The sequence below is a fragment of the Theobroma cacao genome, chromosome 3, assembly GCF_000208745.1.
Source record: "Theobroma cacao cultivar B97-61/B2 chromosome 3, Criollo_cocoa_genome_V2, whole genome shotgun sequence".
Lineage (NCBI taxonomy): Eukaryota > Viridiplantae > Streptophyta > Magnoliopsida > Malvales > Malvaceae > Theobroma > Theobroma cacao.
Genome location: NC_030852.1, coordinates 25,429,720 through 25,451,188, shown reverse-complemented (window position 1 = coordinate 25,451,188; position 21,469 = coordinate 25,429,720). Strand labels below are relative to the sequence as shown.

Genomic DNA, 21,469 nt, shown 5'->3' with positions numbered 1-21,469 from the left:
ATTGGCCGTTAAAGTCATTGCCACGACAGGAACTATATATCCTGAGCAAGCCGTTTCAGAGGTTTGTCACAACTCAGGCGTGCTCTTAATTCTCTGGTCACATCGATCCTTGAAAACGGCTTCAAAATGGGACGACGACTTTAGAAACTATTATATAACAAATATTTTAGGGTTCCATCTCTTTCTAGGAAATATATATATTTCTGATTTGCACTTCAATTTTAGCGTCACTCAATATGGATACAGAGGTCAATATTATTTTATCTGAACACCGCAGCTTAGTTAAGAAATTTATCATTCGTGTTCTTAGAGTTGGTCCCATTCCGAATCACATTGCTTTTAGTATGTATGGGAACCGAAGATATGCTGAAAAGAGGAAGCTGGAAGGCGGGGCTGGCCACGATGCTGGCATTTTGACTCTAATATTGTTTGTGCTTATATATGTACTGCTATGAGCTTGGAGTGAAAGACGTTACTGCCTGCTCCCTTAGCATTGACAATTTCAAAAGAAAGCCGAAAGAAGTTTAAAGACTAATTATGGATTTGATGATGCTGAAGATTGCACTCTTAACTTCCATTGTGAATCGTTTTGCAGGGAACCTACAACTCTTGACTGCTGGTATTAGGGAGGCAGCCAACAAACCTATGGAAGCTGCTGTTGATTTCTCTAAAGGTGTGCTCACAATTTGTATTGCCTACAATTGCACCAATGAGATCTTGCATGCCATTCAAGAATCTTGTGAAGGAAAATGCAATGATCGTATTCAAGAAATGATCATTAGTCATCATCATGGTGATGATCACAACCTTATAAATTAAGTTAGTGGACCTTGAAAAGCACATGTACATAAGATGGCCATTGCACCAGATCCTGACGTTGTAATCCGAACGGGAGGGGAAAATCGCCTAAGCAATTTCCTCATGTGGCAAAGCTCTTGCAGTTATTTGTCTACCATGTTCATACTTTGGCCAGAGATTGGCTACTGGCACTTGATGTGGGCTATCTTGAATTTGCAGCGAAACCACTCTTATTTTGAGAAGAAAAAGAATTAAGTAGCTGTAAACCTTACAAATCGTTCATAGCTTTAGTCCTCTCCGCCCTAGTAAAAAATACTGGTATTAGTTGTTATTAGTTCCTTTTACTATTCCAGTAATTAACCAGTTACCACCCAAGTTGGCTTCTCTATGTATATAAAGAATTCTTCAATGGATCATGGAGTCTAGTCTAACGAGTAGTGAATAATAAAATAGCTCTAGCAACTATGTTGTGCTAGTTAAATAAAGAGGAAATTGTAATAAATAACTTTCCTTATAAACTCGATTCAAAAATATTATTTTTTATAATTTTAACTATTTTTTGTATGACTTAACAATAATACCCTTTAAACAATTTCAGACAAATTAAAATGGTTTCAGTTTTCTCTCTCCCGCAATCCAAATAAAAATTTCAAAATTAAATCTCAATTTCTCTCTCTACTCAAATATGTGTATCTCGCCATCAAATTCGTAGCTATGACATCAAGCTCTTTCTTATTTTATTTTATTTTTTTGGATGGTGGATCTTGGGGTTCTTAAGGGCGATGAACAGCGATTTTGCTCTTTGCAGGCAGCGATTTTGCTCTTTGCAGGCAGCGATTTTGCTCAGGAAGAAAGAACAACTAAAGCATGTTTGATAGGTTTTATGGTGGTTCACGGTTTTGTTGTGTCTGGGATTGGGATGATTGTTAAGCATGTTTACTAGAGATTTTGATTTTTTTTATGGGATTTTGAGTTGAAATTGTTCAGGGTATATTTTGTTTTTGTATAAGGAGAGTGAGCAAGACCTCCCAATAGGGATATATTTTCTCTTGCTTTGGAGGGTTATGGAGTTTTGTAACATATCTTTTATGAAATGCACAATTTCATGGCTTAGCAAAAAAAAATATGTGTTTTAGGTTCTTGAGTTATTGGTTTATTCATAGAACCCCAAAATTGAGTTTACTGGTTTTTAGGTATTGCGTGACTTAATCACCATGTGACTAGTTTTTAATCATTACGTGATTAGTTTTAGGCATTACGTGATTAGTTTTATACATTGCGTGATTGATTTTTAAGCAATGCCTTACTAACTAGTCACGCAATGCCTTACTAACAAGTCACGCAATGCCTATCAACTAGTCATGCAATGCCTATCAATTAGTCATGCAATGCCTTATCAAAAACTAGTCATGCAATGCCTTATCAAAAACTAGTCACGCAATGCCTTATCAGAAACTAGTCATGTAATGTCTTATCAAAAACTAGTCACGCAATATCTAAATTCAGTCACACAATGCCTATTAACTAGTCACGCAATGCCTTATTAGAAACTAGTCACGCAATGCCTTATCAAAAATCAGTCATGTAATGCTCAAATTCAGTCACGCAATATCCAAAATCAGTCACGTAATGTCTAAAAACTAATCACATAATTCTCAAAAATCACCAAAACTGATGAATTATATTTAACAAGATCAACAACTTCAAACGATACACCATATTCCATTTAACAACATAATTAACAAATATGAATGCTCAAAATGTTCGAAAGTTTTTCTTCATATATAAAAAATCACTCTAAAATGTTTAAAAATACTCAAAACGCTCACAGGTTTTCTTCGTGCATCAAAAACTACTCCAAAATGCTTAAAATGCTTAAACGATTTTCTTTCTAGTAGGGAATACTCCAGAGATGAATAGTTTGGTGAGGAAAACTCAAAAAATATGAGTCAGTTTGAGGCGTAAATCTAAATATACTTGATTCATTAATAGGTTTCGGATTGAGGTGTGGAGCCTAGCAAATTGGTCGGTTTCATTAAGAACAATTTTGTTTAATTTTTTTTTTGGCTAAAAACAGATAAAATTATAGAGATGATCATTCTTAAAAATGCCTTATACTTCAGGCCCATTTATGAAAAGTACTCTTTAATAAATTAGCGAGAAAATCATTTGAGTTTCAGAAGGCGATCCCTTTATCTATCTCATACCCAGTTTTGAGCTCCATTTCGTGTTGCTAACTAAAGTGCTTCATAAGCAGACGTGATTTTCTTGTTTTTTGATAAGGAAAACCAGATTTTATGCTTATATTAGTAACTAAACTTCCCGTTACATGTAACTGAGATTCAAATATATTTTCATATTAATCAAAAAAATTCTAACAGCACTATTACATATAATTAAGTAATATTTTTTTAAAATTGATATAATATGATAATATAATCACATTAAATTTGTCACTTTTCACGTAAATGTCATATTAATAGAAATTGAATATAAAATGACTTCTGACGTTTTGTAACTATTAATTATAAAAATATCAATTTGACGTAAAATAAAAAATATATAAATTTAATTAAAATAATAAAAAATTATTTAATTTTTAATAAATAAGAAACTTTTTTAAATATTATATNAACTGAGATTCAAATATATTTTCATATTAATCAAAAAAATTCTAACAGCACTATTACATATAATTAAGTAATATTTTTTTAAAATTGATATAATATGATAATATAATCACATTAAATTTGTCACTTTTCACGTAAATGTCATATTAATAGAAATTGAATATAAAATGACTTCTGACGTTTTGTAACTATTAATTATAAAAATATCAATTTGACGTAAAATAAAAATATATAAATTTAATAAATATAATAAAAATTATTTAATTTTTTAAATATAAGAAACTTTTTAAATATTATATCTTAACTTTGTTAATAATAAGACGAAATACTATTTTTTACGTGGAAAAAAAATTCACACCACCGAGTTCGTAATTAGCTAGTCTTCTTGAAAAGTTGTAGATGTTTTCTCACCGGAAACAATCAACCACTGGTTTAAGATTTGGATGCATGCTGCCGGCCCCTTCATCCACACAATTTATTGATCATTTGAAATCAACCAAATGGGTTAGCTGGCTGCTCGCTGCCCACTAGGTGGAACGGTTACATCATGATTCAAGATCAAATTTGTGGAACTGTTCTTTATTTATATTATATATATATATATATATTATATATATATATATATATATATATATATATATATATATATATAATATTATATATTAAGAAAGATACAAACAATGGCCAAATAAACAAATTAGATACCAAATAATTAGGACAAAAAGAAGAAATCTCAATGGCCCTAGAATCCTGATTTTTCTTTCTAAAACTAAAGATAAGATGATCTTTCCTGTCTTAGACCTGTATGTAAGATCCAAATCCAAAAGGGAGGAAAACAAAGTTCAATCACCGAAGGCATCTATCAAAGGATATGTCTGGTCAGCCCCATCAACTGTAGCATGGAGCTTCCAGATTTGTAATTTGATTATTTATCACTTTTTACTATACTTTCTTTCTAATTTATGTTATGCTATTGTTAGGTATGATTGAATGAAGGCATCTAACTTAAGATGGACAGACGATAAAAGCATTCTAATTGCATCAACGATATTTCTAAGTTTAAAGAGGAAAAAGGGGAAAACCTTTGATTAAAAGGTTGACTATAAGGTCCAAATTTTAAGGTAACTTATAAGGTCCTGACCCTTAATAAAAAAAGCAATCACATAAGGATGAAATGATGGCGGGAAAACCATAGAGAGAGAGAGAGAGAGAGATTAATTAAGGTACCCTTAAAAGAAGAGCCCTTCTTCCTCTCTTCAACCTCTTTAGCCTGCTAGTGCTGGCACTGCCACTCTCTCCGACCCTTTTCCACTGAGGCTCTTTCACACCCTTTTCTTATATGTAATGCCAAAAATCTAAAACTAATCCAACCTTTGTCCATTTTCAGTTGTTTGTTTTGTTTTTATATGCTTACTTTTAGCTTCCCTTGTCCCTTAAAAGAAGAACCCACTGCAGTTCTCAGGCCTCCACAGGGCACTAAAAAACTAAAAATCACCCCTCACGCATGCAACACCAAAATTTTGTGTAATCTGTAGAGATTTTTGGGGTGACCCACAGATAAAAATTTGGCTGCAACGTTATAAAAAGAATTCTCATGATATTATTTGAAGTGGATTAGCAGAAGAATTTTTGCAATTGTTTAAAGTTTGGCATATTTAATTGGCTAAGGGGAGAGGTGATCACCATAAAGGAAGGCTGCAGGTAAAGCTTATGAGCCCCAGCATGCGTGACTACTCCATCAATTAATTAATGCTTTCTTTTCGTTTTTAATTATGAATCGCTGATAATGTCCTTGGATCAGATAAAAGAGAGAGTGAAGAAATTTATGTTCATCTTTTTTCTTTTCCCAATTGAAACTGGGGAGGAGGGAGATGGAGGAATCTTTCAAGTAACGAGGAAGAATGAAAGTTTTTGAACTAATTGAAAGGCATGTGCGCCTATGACTTTCTTTAATCAACTTGAAGTGTTCCGAAGAATAATAGTACTTGACTAATACTTATATTTCTAGGGGACTAGCCGACTAGCTAGATCATAAGAAAATTTGTAAGCATATGAGCTGTGCATGTAAGCATAGCCTTTGAATCGCTTAATATCGTCATCTAACATTGGATAATAGATGTATTTAATTTCTATATGCTTTGCAATTAAAGCAGCTTTAGGCCTAAGGGTCCACGCAATTAATTTAACAGATTCCTTTGGATATATACAGTATGATTATAAAATAATTTTAGATCATACAAAGATTTTGATTTTGGAATTTTCGAGCTACTACTCTAAAAAACAAAAATTTCCATAACAACTTGGTCTTAAACATTTTATTTCCTCTTCCGAATTTGAGGAACATGTATGCTTTTAGCGAGCATGGGCAAATATTATTAGATTAACAGAAATTCTCTCATTTGATTGTATCTATACCATATGCACGGTGTTTTTGGTTGCTGACATGATCCATCTATAAGCTTGAAAGTTATATAATTTGAAAAGTGATTCTTTGGGCAATTACTAATTTGGTATATACACATACAATTGAGCTAATTATTTATCTATCATAGACCATATATGGTAATATGATTAGATTTTAATTATTACTGTTTGAGACAATATAGTAAAACTGACGCAGATATATATATATTAACTGTGAAAGGAAAAAAGTTGTTCCCAAGGTAACAAGAGCCTGGATTTTTTTCCTTATTCTTCATAGTCAGTGGACCACAATGAAAGCAGTCAACTTTCAGAACGAATCTTAACCATCATTCTTCAGCAATAAAATAGGGATTAGGCTTAGAAAATTGGCATTGGCAATACTAATTAAAATATGTAGCCAGGCAATGGCATGCCTTAATAATGCAAAAGAAGTGGTAGCCTACTCTACCTTACCTTCTAAAGCTGCCCCCAATTTTATTAAAGTACTGAAAAATGCTTCTCGTAACGCTCATTAAACTATAACTCCTGTCTGTATGAATGACAAATGCCCTATAAAATCCAACGGGATTCACTTCATTATTTCTTGTTATATATACTAGTTATATTATTCCAAATCGCAACAGAGAGAAATATGGGAGGTGAACTCTGTGGAAGAATGGGAATTGGCTTGTGCGCAAGGCTGGCAAGGTCATGGAGAAAGATGGAGATAGCTCTCAATGATACAGTTTCCAAGAGCGTAGTTGGCAAGTACTTCAAGCTAGAAGCAAGGAAGAGTTGCTTCACAAAGGAACTGCGAGCCGGTACAGCTACTTTTCTCACCATGGCTTATATCATCACTGTTAATGCTACCATCATTGCAGACTCCGGTGGCACATGCTCTGCGGCTGATTGCTCGGCTCCGGTGAACCAAACCGCTTCCCCGGATTGCATGTTCAAGCCTAATGCAGGTTATGAAAACTGCCTCTCAAAAACTAAGAGTGATCTTGTTGTAGCCACTGTTTTATCAGCCATGATTGGGTCGTTTGCTATGGGAATTTTAGCCAACTTACCTTTGGGCTTGGCTCCTGGTATGGGTCCTAATGCCTACTTGGCCTATAACTTAGTGGGGTTTCATGGATCTGGATCTCTGTCATACCAAACTGCATTAGCGGTGGTCTTAGTTGAGGGCTGTGCTTTCCTTGCAATAGCTGCCTTAGGGCTTCGAGCAAAACTTGCTCGGCTCATACCTCAGCCAGTCCGACTTGCATGTGCAGCAGGAATTGGGCTGTTTATAGCATTCGTAGGCTTGCAAATCCACCAAGGGTTAGGCCTCGTAGGACCTGATCCATCTACACTGGTGACAGTCACAGCCTGTGCCAGCACAGACCCGGTTACAGGCAATTGCCTTGGGGGCAAAATGAGAAGCCCAACATTTTGGTTGGGCTTTGCGGGGTTTCTGATCACTTGCTATGGGTTAATGAAGGAGATTAAAGGCAGCATGATATATGGGATTCTATTTGTTACATTAATTTCTTGGATTAGGGGCACTGCTGTTACATACTTTCCTGATACCACACTTGGTGACGCAAATTACAATTATTTCAAGAAAGTGGTAGATTTCCACAAAATCCAGTCCACAGCTGGAGCTATTAGCTTCAGCAATTTCAATAGGAGTGAGGTCTGGGTGGCTTTGGCAACATTGTTATACGTTGATGTGCTTGCCACAACTGGCACCTTATATACGATGGCGGAAATTGGAGGTTTTGTTGATGACAAAGGAAGTTTTGAAGGAGAATACTTGGCATACATAGTCGACTCTAGTTCCACCGTCATGGCTTCGGCGTTAGGAGTATCTCCAGTGGCCACCTACGTAGAATCGTCGGCAGGTATAAAAGAAGGAGGTCGAACAGGATTAACAGCTGTGATCGTCGGTGTGTATTTCTTCCTGTCATTGTTTTTTACTCCATTACTGACCAGCGTACCCCCATGGGCTATTGGTCCTTCCCTAGTAATGGTTGGAGTGATGATGATGAAAGTGGTAAAGGACATTAACTGGGGAAATATGAAGGAAGCAGCACCAGCTTTTGTCACCATGTTGCTGATGCCACTAACCTACTCTATAGCAAATGGAATTATTGGTGGCATTGGGCTTTATGCTGCACTTAGCTTGTATGATTTAGTACTGGAATTGATTAGGTGGTTGAACAAGATGAGGAAAATGGTAGTCAGAGAACAAAATCAAGTGTCAGCTGCTACAACTGGGGCGGAGTCCACGGTTGAAATCATTTGAATGGTAGAGAAATTAGTCGGAGCTTTTATTAGGGGCTGCAGTTTCCTTGTAAACAAAAATAGGTGGGGAACAAGAACAAGTAACTCCAACCCGTCAGTACCCCCATCATTTTTTTGCAGCAAAATTTGTTTGTCGCTAGTCACATTATTGTAAAATGGGTAGTACAACTTTTGAGTGTGGTTTCTAGTTTGGTATATCGATGATAGAATTAATTTTCCATCTACCTTTATGCCTTTTGTCAACTTTTCTTTTTCGGGATAAGACCTTTTTCTATATCATATTGTAGCAATTAAAACAATGAAAAAAAAAAAACGTAGATGCCATTTCCAAATTCCAGTTTTCAAGTCATAGTCATATACTATATATTAGGATTTGTGATAGAATCAATTAGATATAATGCTAAATTTTTTTTTTAAATATTTAAAAATTTTAAATAAATTTTTATTATATTTAATTAAAATTTATATATATTTTTTAAATTAAATATATTTTTATTATTAACGATTAATTAACTACTATTAAGTAAAAACATCTCTTATCGTTTTATATTTATATGATTCTAATACGATTTTATCGTATATGGTGAAAAATATAACGTGATTATATATATCGTTTTACAATTTTAAAATATCACATCATTATTTATTATAATATATTAACATACTGTATTATTATCAAATAATATAAAATATCAAATAATATTTTGACTAACAACAAATATCAACCATTAGTCAAATTAACATATCGACAAACATAATTTAAAACTACTAATAATTGATTTGAATCTAAAAGCCATCCAAAACGTGAAACAGAAGGAACGTAAATATCTCACGTGCTCGGACATGTCATGAACGTCTAGAAGCTTCAAGTAAATTACAACAAACATAAAAGACTTTAGTTGAATATCATTGCAAACCCATATGCAGTGTCGTCATTTTTTGATTTTTGCAAAACACAACTGTGATCCCATACAAATTCCTTGAGCATTTTCTTGAACTTGAAGAATACACATTTTTCAGACAAGCTCCAAATTCCCACCTTGACTGCTACCCTTTTTCACGAATTAATCATGTTAGTTCAATAGTTATAATCTACTAATAGTAGTTGTTTATACTTTTTTCATAAAATCTTGAATCAAGACCCAATTTTGACAAACAGAGAGGGTTATTTCATCCCTCCAGGCTCCAGCTTTGTATATACGGGAAAGTTGGAGCAGCAGCCCAATTGGCCCAATACTCCAACCGGCAATAGTAATCAGTTGACGGCGGAACGGTTTCAACAGGGGCAGAAGCACCTAACCCACCCAATAACTGCTCCATTATACGGTCAAAGGGCAAAGTTTTTTAGGAAGTCAAAAAATCAAACGAAGCTTAATTAATTTGAATTCAAAAATAAAGAATACGAATCAACTGACCAATCCTCCTTCTCCTTTATTTCTTTTTTGGTTTTAAAAGGTGTTTGATGGATATTAGGATTCCAACTCCATTACAACTAGCTGTCCCTCCCACCTGCTTCTTCTTCACTCTTTAGGCCCTTCTATCGTTCAATAAACAACAAATTTTCAAGTTCATAGGATATTTGTTTTTTTTTTTAGAGAAAAAACAACAACCCGGAGTTCTAAATTCTCCTTTTTTTTTTTCTTTGTTTTACATTTTTGTTGTTAGTGTGTTAAATTTGGTCTAAACTTTAAAGTCAAGGGAAATTATGGATTATTTTGAGCTTTCTGCAAGTTCATCTTACCAGGATTACCTTAAGGTTCTTGAAGCTGACGTTCAACATGCCAATATGCTGTGAGTTTACTCCTCTTTTCCTTTTTGGGTTTGCTGTTGTTTTTATATATAACTGGGACTTTTTGATGTTGACTGGTAATTGAAACTTTTTGGGATTCTTTTGAAAATATAGCTTTGATCATGTTTAATGAGTTTTCTGTTACTATTCGGTAATCTAGACAAGGTTAAAATTTTATTGAAGCCAGGAGGTGAAAGGGCCTCCTTTCTAGACAGATTCAAGGAATTTTTTTTTTGTCAAGAAAAATATTTGATTGGGTGTTTACAGAGTTTCCGGGATCAAAAGAAAATCTGCAACTTTTGTATTAGTATCTCCGTTTGTTTTGTGCAGCAATATTTCATAATTTGTGTTACATTGCTTTCTGACTTTGCACAGTTATGGTTCAATTCTACTCATTTTCTGTTTTTTTTTTGTTTGTATGTAATTATATTTTTGTAATTTTGTTTTTTAAATTGTTGTTAGAGCGGCTTCTATTCCAAGAGCTAAGGGGGGTGCATGTCTTCAAATGAAACTGGTTTACAATCATTTGGCACCCATTTTCTTGGTTTTTCTTCAATGGTTGGATTGCTCATGTTCATGTCTACTTTCAAGTTATGTAAACCTATTTCACATTGTTGTGTATCAGGTCAGTTAATTTATACTCACTTATTTATGAGTTTCTATTGTGAATTCAATTATTTAGTTTTTCTCTATTTCTTCCTTTCGTTGTTGTTGTTGTTCCGCTTTCCTCTTCTACTTTCAATTTTCATTTAGAGAATGAAATCAATTAGAGTTAATGAATCTTTGTGTCGTGTGCTTGTTAATTTATATTCTTAGGTATGCTCTGATGGAAGGCCAAGTATCTCTTCATGCAGAAGGAAAGCAACCATAAGGGAATTCTACTGTATGTGAAGTGAACTATCATCTCTCTCATGTTGTTTTGTTCTTAATTTACACAATATTTGGATTTAAATGTAGAAAAGAAGTGAGAGAAATAACAAATAGAGGAAAATTTTGTGTAAATATGAAAGGAATTTTTTTTTTTTTTTTCAGTTGTTTGGACTTGAGAGAAGTGAGAAGAGAGTAATGAAATGAAACGAAAGTTTGATAGTTGATTAACCTCTCATTCATCAATTCAGGGGATATTTTCAGAATTTAGTAAAATGTTTTATCAATAACCATTAGTGCCGTCACAGAAATTGGACATTTGGAGATACTCAAGTAGGGGTCAGGAAAGAACTTGTGAATCATATTTCTCCTGTTTTTCACTTCTCTTTTCCCTTTGACTATCCAAACAAGAGAAATCATTGAGTTTTTCACTTCTCTCAATCCAAATAAACCGGTAAATGCTAATAGTCTGCATAGTATTGCATCTTCATCATGCACAACATTCATAGCAAGTGGCTTAACAAAAAAAACATTTATAGCAAGTCTCTTTTGGTCTATATTCTTAATTCAGGAACCCTAGAATTGAGTTTATATATAATAATCTAATCTAGATCACAATCCAATCCTCCCAAAATCTTAAAACCATTTATTTTATAATATTGAATTGTCTTCTTTAGAATTTATGCTATCAACTTGGAAAAGAATAGGAAGGCACTCATGTTATCAGAATTCATAGATTATGGATGTGAAATTGCAGGTGTCATATTACCATCTCTTCAGCGTCTTCATGGTGATCTGTCAGAGCTTGATGTAACACCAGGGGAAGATCACTGCTTTGAGATGGTTGTCAGGAAGAAATTAGACGATAAGAGGAAAGTTACAGATATGGAGTTGGAGAGAGAAGATGAATGTGGAATCTGTCTAGAGCCATGCAACAAAATAGTTTTGCCAAATTGCTGTCATGCAATGTGTATCAATTGCTATCGTGATTGGTATGTAAGACCTCATTTTCCTGCTTTTGGACTTTGCCCTTGGCTAATATTTGGTAATCGAGAAAATCCTTATCCTTAACATCTGATCTGTTCTTTCTTCCTCTTGTTTCCTCACCTTACAGGAGCATAAGATCAGAATCTTGCCCTTTCTGTCGTGGAAGTCTAAAAAGAGTAACTTCTGGGGACTTGTGGGTTCTTACACGCAGTACTGAAGTGGTTGAAACTCAAACCGTGTTAAAGGAGGATATGTTGCGCTTACATTTGTATATAAACAGGCTGCCTAAGGATATGCCAGATGCTTTATTCTTGATGTATTATGAGTATTTAATCTAATCTGATAGGAGAAAGTTCTGATGTACAGAGAGAAAATTGCCAACCACTGGATGTGCGTATATTCTGGTGAGATTTTCATGTTGAGAATTTCAGTTGCAAAACATGTTTTCAGCAAAATAATGTATATGATTATGGAAGATCCCCAATTATTAATATATTAATAAACTCTGCGATATCCCCCCATCCTTAAAATTTCTTTTTGTTGACAATGCACCAGGAAACACTTAATTGGATTATTGTTGGAGGCTGGTTAACAGTTATGAGCCTGAGTTTCCATTAGAGACTTCTTGCTTATGATTATTTAGACTTTGTAGTGCTTCAAGCTTTTAGGCACTTATTTCAGTAAAATTGACACAGCACAAGCATATATATATGCCAGTTTGTTGTAGTAATTAAGGTGCTGAGTATACCATTGTGACTTTGTTTGCAATTTTCATATCTACTAATGAATTGACTGTGCCTGGCCAGAGAAAATAATCTCCCTCCCCCTTGAGTTGTCAGCAATGAGGCTTGATTGTAAACATTTGGTCTATTCTTTGACGACATGAATGTCAATATGCTGTAGTTTAATACTGTAATTTGCTTTAAAGCGATTGTTTGGGAACGTGTCATCCTTCCAGCCTTTCTAAGACTGTAACGGCACAGCTTGGAAGATGCAGAAAGCAGCATTTGTTTTGTTCTGTTATAATACTTGTGTCTTAAGTCATGTTAGAGCTAAAGCAAATTCTCAGTTTTTGAAGTTGGGTTTCATTTTGCATTGTTCAGTAAAATTTTGGGAAGGTTAGAGCTTGCACATTCTTTGCTTGTAATTAGGGACCTGATGCAATTTAGCTCCAAAGTTGCTGCTCTTTTCCAACTCTTGAGAACCTCTCTCATGGGGGCCTGTATCAAATGTGCAAGTAATAACGCATACATAGTACCCAAAACGTATAATTGACTGTGGAAGTCTTTGGCTCGAGCAAGTAAACCCTTCCATCATTGTCATGGAAGCAAAAACCAGTTACTTCATTATGATCAACCAGTTATGGATGCTTAACAGAGCCAGAGGGGCTCTAAACTTTCCCAATAAAACGAATCTTGCTTAACTAATTCATTTACTCAAAAATAGAATGAAAATTACACAGAATCACACACACACACACATCTATATATGTATATATATATATATATATATATATATATATATATATATTNACACACACACACACATACTATATATATATATATATATATATATATATATATATATATATATATATTGTAGCAAAATGCAGAGACAGATCCATTCAAGGTCTCTAATAGTATACAAGGGAAAGTTGATGTCACATGCTGCAAACTGCTCGCAGTTCCAAATTAAGGAGAATGAAGAAACTAGCATTTCAGCTTGAGTATGACCCGGCTCTGTGTATTTTGAAATGCAGGAGCATGGAAAATGGTGCAGGAAACAACTGCCAAGAATACACCACCATCCGAAGGGTTACACCCAACAGTTAAAGGATTGTCTTTAATATGCTTCATACAACTGGCAGCTCTTTAATGGTTAATAGAAAAGTGACTTTGTGAAAGCTTTACTTTTCTTTATGATTTATTAAAAAAGAAATTATGATAAATAGTTTTTTTTGAGAAAAATATTTTAAAAATAATTATTAAAATAAATTTAATTATTTTTAATTATATTTAATCATAACTTGACAAAAATATTCTTAAAACTATTTCAAATAAATTAAATCATTCACCACAATTTTTATCTATTTGTGTTGATTTATTTCTTTCAACTCTCAAATTTTATCGATTTTTCTATTTAGCATTCGTCTGCTATACTTCCGATTTTTCTCTCTTGTATTTTGATTTTTCTTTTTGCACTTTCAAAATACCAAACAATGGTTTTAACGTGTTTGGACTGGTGATTATTTGGAAATTTTGATTTTTAAGTATTTTACGTAAAACTAAAACGGTAGAATGATCACAGATGTTTGAAATAACTTTTAATTAAATCAATTTGGAACCTAAACACTAATAAACTCAAAATTTGAAATTTATAAACTTAGATTTTTAAAAGAGTTTTTTTTTTAATTGAAATAGGTGTTTTAGATAAAAAAATTTATGTTTTGATTTATGAAAATATGTTAGAAACACTTTAATCGATGTTAAATTGTCAAAAAAACAAAAAAAATGAAGAGAGTTGAAAGGATTTGAAGTTTTGGTTCGTAAGTAACAACAACATTTTAAAAATTAAAGTGTAACAAAATGTTTTTGAATATGACGTGTAATAATAATATTTTTTCAACATGTCGTGTAACAATAATATTTATTTTTGAACATGACGTGTAATAACTTTTTTTAATCATGGTGTGTAATATATTTTTGTACATGGTGTGCAATAACAGTATTATTTTCAACAAGTATGTAACAACCTAATCATAACACGTCACATGTTTCCATACATAGCGTGTCACATGTTTTTATGTATAACGTGTCACATATTTTTGTACATGATGTGTCACATATTTCTGTACATGATGTGTAACAATCTAACCATAATGTATTATATGTTTTTGTACATAATGTGTAACATATTTATATACATGACGTGTAATATCATAATATGTAATTTTATTAAAAATAATTTTATTCAATTTAATTAAAAATAATTAAAATTATAAAAAAGATTATTTTTAAAAATATTTTATTTTTAATGGTTATTTTTAAAAATGTTATTAAGCTTAGTTATCATCAAGGCTACTTTTTAGAATAGGTGGCTGCAATTTGCCTGCTGGTCACTTGGTTTTAGATCCGATCACTTTTAGACTTTAGAGCCAAATGCCAACTTAGTGACCCATACCCAATGGCCATCTCTTTTATTGGGGGTATTTAGGTAAAAACAAAAGGCACTTTCATTGGGTAAGAACAAGAAAAGAAGCAAAAGATTTTATGCTCTATCTGATTATTTATTAGCATGCTAAGTTTGTTCCTCGTATCGATGTATTTGGTTCAGTGAGAATCAGGAAATATACAACTATGCACATTAACAAAACATGAAGAAGCAATTCTTCATGATTCCTGCAGATTAGAGATCTTGCTGGTGTTGGAAGAAACTTCTCAAGCTTAGAGATCTTGCTGCTTCTTACATTGAGTTTACTGGCGATCAAGCTAAGTGGTTGGCCTCCAAGCCATGTGAACTTAATGCTGCTGATACATGTAATTTCATTAGGCATAAGAAGCCTAAGGTGCACTATGGCAGACACTGACTTATCTGGTTTCAGCATAATATTCCCAGGCATGCCTTGATTGCTTGGATGGCTACTTTGGACAAGCTCCCTAATCTGCACATGCTTTCCAGGTAGGGTATCCCTATGAATACCTCTGGTTTATTCTGTGGTCAAGCTGTTGATGTCAGAGATCACTTTTGTTTTCGGCTGCTGCTTTTCTAAGCAAGTTCGGAGCAAAGTCTTGCATTGCTGTGATATTAATAGGCCTGCTGGGGATTGGTCTGAGGAATTCAATTGGATAAACTGGCTGAAAGGAAAATCTCTCGAGGTGACTGTTTTATAAAGTAGCATTGCGTGCACATATTTACTTTATCGGGTTAGAGCGTCACAGCCGGACAGGAAGCATGAAAAGCAGGGTGATGATGCTGAGAAGATTTTTAGTTGCATTCTTGGTTCTGTTCGATCCAAACTTAGTGACTTGTCTGAAGAGGATGCTGCTAGGAATGCCTCTCTTTGCAAAAACTGAAGAATTTGTGATTCTTTCCCTCTACATACAGCTTAGTTCTTTTTTGATGTATAGTGGCTGCTGATTTGTTGATTTGTACAGTTTCTAGTGTAGCAGGTTTTCCCTGCTTGCTCGGATAAATAAAAAAGCCATTTGTCCAATTAAGAAGCAGAGTCCAGCAGATTTTAGAAAGGGGAAGATGTCAGTGAAAATACCGCATTTCTAATGAAATCCAGTAGTATTCTTGGTGCCAAGTTTGTGCTTAAGTAGTTAACACATATGAAGTATGAAACTCTACCGAGATTCGCAATTGGCTTTCTGTTATTATTTACCTTGTATATTAAATTTTCAGAGAACAAGTTGGACTCAGGGGAACCTCAGTCTGGTTATTTACAGATTTCTGCGTTGATCAGATCAGGATTCTGTCCCTCAATAACGATATATAATTGTATTTGTTTATGCTTAAAATATTATGCCCTGGAAATTAAGATTATGCTTGCTGCCTGAACCATAGTTCACTTAACCTTCCTCTGCTCAAGATAGTCTGAATTACTACATTTTATGTCAATCCTTAATGTTCTTTTGATTCCTATACACAATAATAAGTGATTCCCCATTTCAGGTATGAACTTAAATTTCATAGTTCTTAAATTAAAAGAGATTTTAATCTCCAGATTGATAAATAAATATCAGAGGAAGTTTCTGCCATTGCCATATAGCAAGTCCATAGCTCGCTATAGGTTTTGACTTTTGAGCATATCAATTGTACTGTTGAAACGAGAGAACTCGAGTAAAGCTTCCGGCAGAGAATTTATCTCACAAGTGAACTGTAAAGGTACAATCAACAAGAAATAGTATCAAGGCAATTTCGAAGGCAAAGAGTTTCGTGCTTTCATGGCTTCTGCTGTTTTCTTTCCAGCAAGGATTTGAATGGAGGATTACTGAGATTTCCATTGAGGAACATGTCAGCAACCACCTTATACATAGCTTCAGTGAGGTGCACTCCATCCCAGTTGATGTGTTCAGAGGGGTTTGAGCAAGCAGTGACAGATGGCGTGCCGCATGTATTAAACACATCAAAGTTGTAGGGATCACCTGTTCCACAGCATGCCTTGAAGCTCTCTTTGAATCCATACTTCTCTGGATTCTTCATGACCGTGCGATAGGCATTCCAATAATCAGCATAAGCAATGACAGCTTGGGGAAACTGCTGCCTGAGATCGGATAACTTAGCTTGGAGGACTAGATTGTGGGTGTAGCTTTGGTTGTTCACGCTCTTCACACAGCCTATATCGTCTCTGTCATCCGAAGGAGCCAGTGTCATGGCCAGTGGTAGGCATCCTGTTGTAGGCAGAGCTTGGACAACAACATATTTTGCACCCTTCTTCAGCAATGACTGCAAAAACATTAGAAGCAAGACAGTTGAGATTTTATGAAGTCTTCTTACAGCTTTACCTACAAAAGGATATGCAGCCAAAAACTCTTACTAATTGAAGTTACTTTGTTACCTGTAAAAACTCGGTAAGACTATAGATAGCAAGTTTCCGGATAGTGTCATCTGATACAGTTGATCCAAGAGTATAGGCATAGTCGTTGACACCAATTTCACCAATCCAAAATAAAGCATCATCCAATCCTTCTTTGCACTCAGGGCCTGACTCTGGCCCTTTACAACCTTGACTCTCCAAGTACTTGTCAAACCAAATCAGTTGAGTTTGGATTGATTCAGGAGTGATATCAAGAGAAAGGTTGTTCTTGGCAAAGAAAGCATGATTTATTGCTGTTGAGCCAGCCACGGCAAAGTTCACCCCATAAGTCGTGTTGCCTTTGCTCTTACGGTAGGGCGGCAAGAAAGGCAAAGACAATGATTGAGCCACGAAGTCAATCACTAGCCGTCCATCAGAGTAACGGTTCGTAGGGTGATGAAAGAAGGTGGTGCCATAGGGAGGGTTGGAAACATGAACAAAGCCTGTGGGACCGGTGAGGGAACCCGTGTTGCCAGTGTCAGTGAAAGAGTCACCAAAGGCATAGATCTTCTTAAAAGGAGTTATGGCAGAAGCAGAAGGCAAAGAAGAAGATAGGAGGAAGATTGTGTTGACGGTGATGAGGATCTTCTGCAATGAAAAATGTAATATTGAGAGGGTAGCCATTGTCTATGGGCGTTTTTTACTCTTTAGAACCTTTCGCGCTCTCATATATATATATATACCCAAACACTTAATCAATGCCCCCTCGCTGCGTGGCCCTACATTTTCTGATACCCTCATGCTGTATAATTGAGTTAGTTTGGGTATTTGCATTTAATATACTGAAAAAGTAGCTTTGAATTTTCACACTATATTCAAAATTTATATATAAAAATAAAAATAATATTTAAAATAAATTTAAATAAATTTTTTATTATATTTTATTAATTTCTTATAATTAATAGTGACTTAGTTAAAATGTTAGTTGTTACTTTATACCATGAGACAATAACGTAATATATTGACATGTCATAATAAATAATGACATTGTATATTAATGAGTCATGATAACATGATATTTTTATATTTTTCAGTTTTCATATTAATACATATTATCGTCATGTAAATATAAAGTAAAAATTTATTTAAAATTTTTAAATAATTTAAAATTTTTTTAAGTATTATGTTAAAAATAAATAAATAATTTAATTAAATAAACTAAAAGAATAAAAATTAATTAACTTCAGCTGTTATTATTTAGTAAAATCGGACTCGTGATGAAGTTCTCAATTTTGAAAAAAGAGAGAAAATAAAATATAGGGTGCTATGCGGCACTGATGATGGCGTAAGCCTGCGAGGTGGGGGTGTGAGAGTTAATAAATTTTAGAGGTGAAGGATCTTAATGTAGTTGAAGCGAAATTAGTTGGGGGCTCTAAATGTGAAAAGAAATCCCATCACCGGTTTCTTCGGTGACTTGAAAGAAATACCAAAGAACTTTTCATTTTCGAAGAAGTAGATCGCAGCCAGTGTGACTCGAATCAATTATCCTTCTTCATAATTCAAAACCATTTTGCCTAACGTTAATTAAACCGTTAACTCACTGGTTAGACACGTGTCAAACAAATAATTTAATTAACAAACTAACATATTAAGTAAATAAATATAAAGATTAAAAAGAGTAAAATCCAAAATGTCTTTTCAAAACATTTCAAAATAAGATCTAATCCTCTTATTTCAAAAATAATATTTTTTACCCTTTAATTATTATCATCATTAATCAACAATTAAAAAGAATTAAACCTAACACTATATAGATGTTTTAAAATATAAATGCCTTTTATATTATTTTTTTAATTTAAATATTTTTAAAAAAAAATCTGTTCTTCGTTTTTTTAAAAAGCTTAATCAGAAAAAAAACTTAAAAATTTTTTATTTGAGGGTCTAAAAATTTGAAGTTATATATACCTTAAAAATCATAAACTTTTTTCTTGAGATAAAGGCTATTGTAATCAAATTGTTTATTTCTCCAACAATTAGAGTTTTTTTTTTAAAAAAAGAATATATTAAAAGTAAATCTTTTATTGAATGATGAATATTTGAAATTTAATGATGCAGGGTCAAAAAATTAACTTTTTACTAATGATTGTTAGTTTTGTTGAAAATTTTTACTCAAAATTTGTTATTTGAAACCAAGGTTTAAGATGACATAAAAAAAAATTTAACTTTGATTATTATATATAAAATGTTTTAAGATTTTTCCTTCTTTATCAAATATTGAATTTTATTAAATATCAGAATGAGATAAATTACCACATTCATAAATCTTGTTCTAGAATTTTACTAAATTTTAAGTTTTTTTTCTTCTCTATCAAATATTGAATTTTATTAAATATCAAAATAAATTTTATAAAAGGAATATGAGTAGATTTCTTTTAAGAAAGTATGTGTTTTAAAATATTTATGTAGTATTGGGTATAATGTTGTTTTAATTATCTTTTAATAATGTTAAAATTAAAGCACAAAGAATATTATTTTAAAATAAGAAGATCAAAATATCTTTTTAAAGTATTTTAAGAAAACTTTTTTTATTTTACCCGATTAAAACAGTATAAAATGACTGTATATCATCGTCAAAATAGAATGTTTCTGAAAAAGAAAATTGGGATTACAAGTCAATTTGCTTTCGGCCCCCCTAATCAAATCTATTTGCAGTACTTTGGTCCGGTGGATCCTTCGTTAATGCAACCACGGGGTATGGATTCACTGGTTGCTGATTGGGTGCTTTAAATTCTTTGTACAATCTGCAGTGAATCCCCATAGCAAGGATGCAGCCGGCAAAAGATTTGTTTCATCTAACGCTAACAGGTGGCGTCCCTACATATCAGTATTCGCTTTCATTAAATTGCTTTTTGCTCTTTGTGGGTTAATGAGTAGTTGGAGCTTTTCAGATTTCTATTTATTGTAATTAATATATCTTCTTTTACTTTTTACTCATTTATTTTTTTTCAATAAATTTATTACCAATGTTTTAATATTTAAAATTTAATTATTTATTAATTATAAAAAATGTTCATTTTTTTCATATAAAAAGTAATGATTTGAAAAATACTTGAAAGCTTAAATTATATACAGAATTGAGTGAATTCAAATTCAAATATAAAATGACTTTGATCTTAATTTGAGTTTCTAATATATTTAAGTTGTTTGCATTGTCACATGTTAGAACTTAAACTCAATCTCGTGTGACTTTAAATTCTGAAAACAGACCTTAAGTAAGTTTTAAAACCCACAAAATAATACAAGTAAAAAAAAAACAAGAAGACAAGAGAGCTTTTGAGAATAGAATGCTTCGTAGTTATTTGGGGTGCGTTACAAATAAGGAGAATGGGCCTATTTATAGACTAATGACCTCTTTATTAGATATTATTAAATTACAATATAAGGATAAGATAAGATAAAATAAAGAAATAATGATAGGGGATTTAATTTGAAGAGATAATATTCAAATTAAATCCAAATCTTAATTTAATTTAATAAATTTATATCTAAACCTAGATATACATTTACAAATCCAAAGTTCAAATCAGATTACACTACGTGAGCTGGCTTGTTGTCTAGGTTGCCTAGCCGACTTGGGCAATTGTTTGTTGGGTTGCTTGGCCTGCTTGAACTGGTTTGAACTCTTGGGCCATGACATCCTCCCCCACTCAATCCAGCAATACCCTCGTTACTAAGAATTGCACTTTTACATCAAGGTCGTCCTCTCGCACATCGTTGCTTCGAACAACCTCATTATGTGCACTTTTGGCTTTGACACACTTCTTTGGAATGCACCATCTCTTTAGACATTTGTTTTGAACCAATCGTCCGTTACTTTTGCCATTTGGTCTGTAAACACTTCTAAAATAATAAAAATAATAATAAAATATAAATTATAAAATAAAATTATAAAAAAATTATAAAAAAAGAATAGAGGAATGGCCGAGCGTATGCCCAGCCATCCCTTCCCCCAACCACCAGCAGTAATGGGGCTCTGGCTACCAACTCTTTAGTGTCAAAACCCCATTACCGGGTTTTCTAAATTTTTGGACAACCCTGTTTTTAAAGATTCACCACCAGCAAAAAGGAAGAAGGGGGAGCAAAAAAAAAAAAAAAAAAACTGATTCATCTCTTGGCAAAAAAAAACCA

General features: G+C 33.2%; 3 protein-coding genes and 1 pseudogene across 3 annotated transcripts; 3 read left to right on the top strand and 1 right to left on the bottom strand.

The window, feature by feature from the left end:
- LOC18605037 lies at nt 237-1,053 on the top strand (annotated as a pseudogene).
- On the top strand, nt 6,484-8,341 carry LOC18605036 (adenine/guanine permease AZG2). The gene has a single exon (XM_018117228.1). It carries the CDS (start codon nt 6,484-6,486, stop codon nt 8,119-8,121), a length of 1,638 nt encoding a protein of 545 aa, XP_017972717.1. The 3' UTR covers nt 8,122-8,341.
- On the top strand, nt 9,234-12,293 carry LOC18605035. Its single transcript, XM_007037806.2, has 5 exons — nt 9,234-9,911; nt 10,372-10,534; nt 10,726-10,792; nt 11,534-11,768; nt 11,891-12,293. The coding sequence occupies exons 1-5, from the start codon at nt 9,826-9,828 to the stop codon at nt 12,099-12,101; spliced, it is 762 nt and encodes a 253-aa protein (XP_007037868.1). The 5' UTR covers nt 9,234-9,825; the 3' UTR covers nt 12,102-12,293.
- LOC18605033 (GDSL esterase/lipase At3g48460) lies at nt 16,503-18,001 on the bottom strand. Its single transcript, XM_018116700.1, has 2 exons — nt 17,324-18,001; nt 16,503-17,211 (listed from the first exon to the last, which is right to left on the bottom strand). The coding sequence occupies exons 1-2, from the start codon at nt 17,963-17,965 to the stop codon at nt 16,708-16,710; spliced, it is 1,146 nt and encodes a 381-aa protein (XP_017972189.1). The 5' UTR covers nt 17,966-18,001; the 3' UTR covers nt 16,503-16,707.

What these genes read in the sequence shown, in the direction of transcription:
- LOC18605033 (XM_018116700.1), bottom strand. Translation starts at nt 17,965, where the DNA reads ATGGCTACCCTCTCAATATTACATTTTTCATTGCAGAAGATCCTCATC. An exon ending in GTCTTACCGAGTTTTTACAG is followed by an intron (nt 17,212 to 17,323) that starts GTAACAAAGTAA and finishes ATGTTTTTGCAG; the next exon opens with TCATTGCTGAAGAAGGGTGC.
- LOC18605036 (XM_018117228.1), top strand. Translation starts at nt 6,484, where the DNA reads ATGGGAGGTGAACTCTGTGGAAGAATGGGAATTGGCTTGTGCGCAAGG.
- LOC18605035 (XM_007037806.2), top strand. Translation starts at nt 9,826, where the DNA reads ATGGATTATTTTGAGCTTTCTGCAAGTTCATCTTACCAGGATTACCTT. An exon ending in AACCATAAGGGAATTCTACT is followed by an intron (nt 10,793 to 11,533) that starts GTATGTGAAGTG and finishes GTGAAATTGCAG; the next exon opens with GTGTCATATTACCATCTCTT. An exon ending in ATCAATTGCTATCGTGATTG is followed by an intron (nt 11,769 to 11,890) that starts GTATGTAAGACC and finishes CTCACCTTACAG; the next exon opens with GAGCATAAGATCAGAATCTT.